General features: G+C 46.5%; 1 protein-coding gene across 1 annotated transcript in view; it reads left to right on the top strand.

Moving 5' to 3' along the window:
- The first annotated feature begins 359 nt into the window (after positions 1-359).
- Positions 360-5,564, top strand: part of FAT2 (FAT atypical cadherin 2) — a 66,122-nt gene continuing 60,917 nt past the window's right edge. Inside the window, exon 1 of the mRNA XM_011931675.1 lies at positions 360-3,618. Within this exon, the coding sequence (XP_011787065.1) occupies positions 360-3,618 (3,259 nt within the window). The remainder of the gene's footprint in view (positions 3,619-5,564) is intronic.

Genomic DNA, 5,564 nt, shown 5'->3' with positions numbered 1-5,564 from the left:
TCTGCCATGATTGTGGGGTCTCCCCAGGCATGTGGAACTGAGTCCATTAAACCTCATTCCTTTATAAATTACCCAGTCTCTGGTATGTCTTTATTCTCAATGTGAGAACTGACTAATACAAAGGTACTGTCCTATGCATTGTGGGATGTTTAGCAGTATCCCCGGCCTCTACCTGCCAGATGCCATTAGCACCACTGGCCCCAAGATGGGACAGCCAAAAGTATCTTCAGACATTGCCAAGTGTCCCTTGAGGGTCAAAATCACCTCCAGTTAAGAACCATAGCAATAGAAACCATTTTTTTTTCCTAACTTGCACCCTGTCTTTTATTTTCTGCCTAGGGTTTCGGGAGTTTTCCACCATGACTATTGCCCTGCTGGGTTTTGCCATATTCTTGCTCCATTGTGCGACCTGTGAGAAGCCTCTAGAAGGGATTCTCTCCTCCTCTGCTTGGCACTTCACACACTCCCATTACAATGCCACCATCTATGAAAACTCTTCTCCCAAGACCTATGTGGAGAGCTTCGAGAAAATGGGCATCTACCTCGCGGAGCCACAGTGGGCAGTGAGGTACCGGATCATCTCTGGAGACGTGGCCAATGCATTTAAAACTGAGGAGTATGTGGTGGGCAACTTCTGCTTCCTACGAATAAGGACAAAGAGCAGCAACACAGCTCTTCTGAACAGAGAGGTGCGAGACAGCTACACCCTCATCATCCAAGCCACAGAGAAGACCTTGGAGTTGGAAGCTTTGACCCGCGTGGTGGTCCACATCCTGGACCAGAATGACCTGAAGCCTCTCTTCTCTCCACCTTCATACAGAGTCACCATCTCTGAGGACATGCCCCTGAAGAGCCCCATCTGCAAGGTGACTGCCACAGATGCTGATCTAGGCCAGAATGCTGAGTTCTATTATGCCTTTAACACAAGGTCAGAGATGTTTGCCATCCATCCCACCAGTGGTGTGGTCACTGTGGCTGGGAAGCTTAACGTCACCTGGCGAGGGAAGCATGAGCTTCAGGTGCTAGCTGTGGACCGCATGCGCAAAATCTCTGAGGGCGATGGGTTTGGCAGCCTGGCTGCACTTGTGGTTCATGTGGAGCCTGCCCTCAGGAAGCCCCCAGCCATTGCTTCGGTGGTGGTGACTCCACCAGACAGCAATGATGGTACCACCTATGCCACTGTACTGGTTGACGCAAATAGCTCAGGAGCTGAAGTGGAGTCAGTGGAAGTTGTTGGTGGTGACCCTGGAAAGCACTTCAAAGCCATCAAGTCTTACGCCCGGAGCAATGAGTTCAGTTTGGTGTCTGTCAAAGACATCAACTGGATGGAGTACCTTCATGGGTTTAACCTCAGCCTCCAGGCCAGGAGTGGGAGTGGTCCTTATTTTTATTCCCAGATCAGGGGCTTTCACCTACCACCTTCCAAATTGGCTTCCCTCAAATTTGAGAAGGCTGTTTACAGAGTGCAACTTAGTGAGTTTTCCCCTCCTGGCAGTCGGGTAGTGATGGTGAGAGTCACCCCAGCCTTCCCCAACCTGCAGTATGTTCTAAAGCCATCTTCAGAGAATGTAGGATTTAAACTTAATGCTCGAACTGGGTTGATCACCACCACGAAGCTCATGGACTTCCACGACAGAGCCCACTATCAGCTACACATCAGAACCTCACCGGGCCAGGTCTCCACCATGGTTGTCATTGACATTGTGGACTGCAACAACCATGCCCCACTCTTCAACAGGTCTTCCTATGATGGCACCTTGGATGAGAACATTCCTCCAGGCACCAGTGTTTTGGCTGTGACTGCCACTGACCGAGATCACGGGGAGAATGGATATGTCACCTATTCCATTGCTGGACCAAAAGCTTTGCCATTTTCTATTGACCCTTACCTGGGTATCATCTCCACCTCCAAACCCACAGACTATGAACTCATGAAGAGAATTTATACCTTCCGGGTAAGAGCATCAGACTGGGGATCCCCCTTTCGCCGGGAGAAGGAAGTGTCCATTTTTCTTCAGCTCAGGAACTTGAATGACAACCAGCCCATGTTTGAAGAAGTCAACTGCACAGGGTCTATCCACCAAGACTGGCCAGTAGGGAAATCAATAGTGACTATGTCAGCCATAGATGTGGATGAGCTTCAGAACCTAAAATATGAGATTGTATCAGGCAATGAATTAGAGTATTTTGATCTAAATCATTTCTCCGGAGTGATATCCCTCAAACGCTCTTTTATCAATCTTACTGCTGGTCAACCCACCAGTTATTCCCTGAAAATTACAGCCTCAGATGGCAAAAACTATGCCTCACCCACAACTTTGAATATTACTGTGGTGAAGGACCCTCATTTTGAAGTTCCTGTAACATGTGATAAAACAGGAGTATTGACACAGTTCACAAAGACTATCCTCCACTCTATTGGGCTTCAGAACCAGGAGTCCAGTGATGAGGAATTCACTTCTTTAAGCACGTATCAGATAAATCATTACACCCCCCAGTTTGAGGACCACTTCCCCCAATCCATTGATGTCCTTGAGAGTGTCCCTATCAACACCCCCTTGGCCCGCCTAGCAGCCACTGACCCTGATGCTGGTTTTAATGGCAAACTGGTCTATGTGATCACAGATGGCAATGAGGAGGGCTGCTTTGACATAGAGCTGGAGACGGGGCTGCTCACTGTAGCTGCTCCCTTGGACTATGAAGCCACCAATTTCTACATCCTCAATGTAACAGTATATGACCTGGGCACTCCCCAGAAGTCCTCCTGGAAGCTGCTGACAGTGAATGTGAAAGACTGGAATGACAACGCACCCAGGTTTCCTCCTGGTGGGTACCAGTTAACCATCTCGGAGGACACAGAAGTTGGAACCACAATTGCAGAGCTCACAACCAAAGATGCTGACTCAGAAGACAATGGCAGGGTTCGCTACACCCTGCTAAGCCCCACAGAGAAGTTCTCCCTCCACCCTCTCACTGGGGAACTGGTTGTTACAGGACACCTGGACCGCGAATCAGAGCCTCGGTACATACTCAAGGTGGAGGCCAGGGATCAGCCCAGCAAGGGCCACCAGCTCTTCTCTGTCACTGACCTGATAATCACATTGGAGGATGTCAACGACAATTCCCCCCAGTGCATCACAGAACGCAACAGGCTGAAGGTCCCAGAGGACCTGCCCCCCGGGACTGTCTTGACATTTCTGGATGCCTCTGATCCTGACCTGGGCCCCGCAGGTGAGGTGCGATATGTTCTGATGGATGGCGCCCATGGGACCTTCCGGGTGGACCTGATGACAGGGGCGCTCATTCTGGAGAGAGAGCTGGACTTTGAGAGGCGAGCTGGGTACAATCTGAGCCTGTGGGCCAGTGACAGTGGGAGGCCCCTGGCCCGCAGGACCCTCTGCCATGTGGAGGTGATCGTCCTGGATGTGAATGAGAATCTCCACCCTCCCCACTTTGCCTCCTTCGTGCACCAGGGCCAGGTGCAGGAGAACAGCCCCTCGGGAACTCACGTGATGGTAGTGGCTGCCCAGGATGATGACAGTGGCTTGGATGGGGAGCTTCAGTACTTCTTGCGTGCTGGCACTGGACTCGCAGCCTTCAGCATCAACCAGGACACAGGTACTGGGGGTGGGGTAGGATAGGGTGCCAGGGCCTGGGGTAGATGGGCTGAAGGAAAAAATAAATAGGGATTCTTTTTCCTGTGCATTTTATTTTTAATTTGTTTTTACTGGAAATATATGTCTATATATGTGCATATAGACATACACATATATGCACATATACTACATATTCTGTTTATAAAACTAATGCATCAGATTATAAATTTTTTATATAAAATTTTAAAATGAATGCTCCCCCATGTTCCATCATCCCAGATATCATCTTTATTAACAATTTGGTCTATAATCTTCTAAAGTTTCTTTCTTTGTGTCTTATATATCATATATTGTTCATTTTATTATTATGAAAATATAGTATAATAGATACTATTCTAAAATTTACTTTTTTCATGTCATATAACATCAACACATTTTATTTGTCAGTTCATTTGTTTTAATTGGCCACATATTATTCTACCATATAGGCATAATATCCTTATTTATATACTTTTACTTATATGTCTGAGTCTCTACAGAAAAAAATTCTTTTCTTTTTTTGAGATGGAGTCTTGCTCTGTCATCTAGGCTGGAGTGAAGTGGTATAATCTCAGCTCATTGCAATCTCTGTCCCCCGAGTTCAAGCGATTCTCCTGCCTTAGGCTCCTGAAAGTAGCTGAAATTACAGGTACCCACCATCATGCCTGGCTACCTTTTGTATTTTTAGTAGTGATGGCCAGGCTGGTCTCGACCTCCTGACCTCAGGTGATCCACCCATCTTGGCCTCCCAAAGTGCTAGGATTACAAGTGTGAGCCACCATGCCTGGCCGAAAAATTCTTAAAAATGAAGTTTCTAGGTCAGAGGATAATGTGCATTCTCTGTGTTAACAAGTATTTCCAAATTGCTCTCCAAAAATGTGACACAACCACATTCCTTTTTTTAAGTTTCAAGGAAAATATGTGTAAGTCAGCACTTTTTGAGTGCCCAGTACTGGTAAGGCCCTAAGATAGGTACCTGCAGGAGATCCAAGGTGAATAAAGGCAGATGACTGCCCTCAAGGAGTTTGCAATTTGGTAGGTGATTTATTTCCACCAAAACCAAGTTGTAATAACTTGTTCTCAATGTTGGCTTTCAGCAACCTTTGTCTCTTAACTCCAGCCACTGAAAGAAAACAGCTTAATCTAATTAAGCTGTGTAATTAGAAAGAGCATTAGATTAAGAGTCAATCCCAGACCCTGTTCTTCCACATACTTGCTACATGATCTTGGTCGAGTCATGCTCCCTCTGTAAGCCTCAGTTTCCCCAGCGGTCATCTCTGTCATGCTATGGCTGTAAGCATGGGCCATGCCCTCTCACACAGACCCTGCCAGTACAGCATGATCCATGAGAGCTTGGGGTGTAATCTTCTTTTGCTCATTCTTGGACCCTCAACTTCTAGAACAGTGCTAGCCCATAGTAAGCAATTTGTGGAGGGAATGAACTAAAAAATGAAGCTCAGCCCCTTAAAATCATGAAAATGATGGAGAAGGGAATGGCAATTTACTCATCAAATCCCTAACCCTGAAATTGATCATCTACCAGGACATAAAGTATGAAGAATTTAAGGACAACTATAAGAAAACCTCACTCACAGAATGTGAAATAGATCAATGGAATTTGGGTTTAAGTAGTCAAGAGAAAGTAGATAAACTACCACTGTCTTCTGAAAACCCTAAATATGCTCACATGCTAAAGGCATGGGCCCATTTTAGCAGAGGAATGTTCTGAGAGGTTCTAGAATAAGGATATTAATTCCCCTATGTTCATCTCAGCATCTTCCACATTATATTGGTAGAAGCAGTTTCTTCTTTTCATAGGAAATCTACTTACTTATTTATTTATTTTTGAGACGGAGTCTCGCTCTGCGGCCCAGGCTGGAGTGCAGTGGCCGGATCTCAGCTCACTGCAAGCTCCGCCTCCTGGGTTTA

The sequence above is a fragment of the Colobus angolensis genome, unplaced genomic scaffold (genome assembly GCF_000951035.1).
Source record: "Colobus angolensis palliatus isolate OR3802 unplaced genomic scaffold, Cang.pa_1.0 Scaffold90, whole genome shotgun sequence".
In the NCBI taxonomy this organism is placed as follows: domain Eukaryota; kingdom Metazoa; phylum Chordata; class Mammalia; order Primates; family Cercopithecidae; genus Colobus; species Colobus angolensis.
The sequence above is the reverse complement of the archived record's forward strand: the minus strand, read 5'-3'. Positions and strand labels throughout refer to the sequence as shown.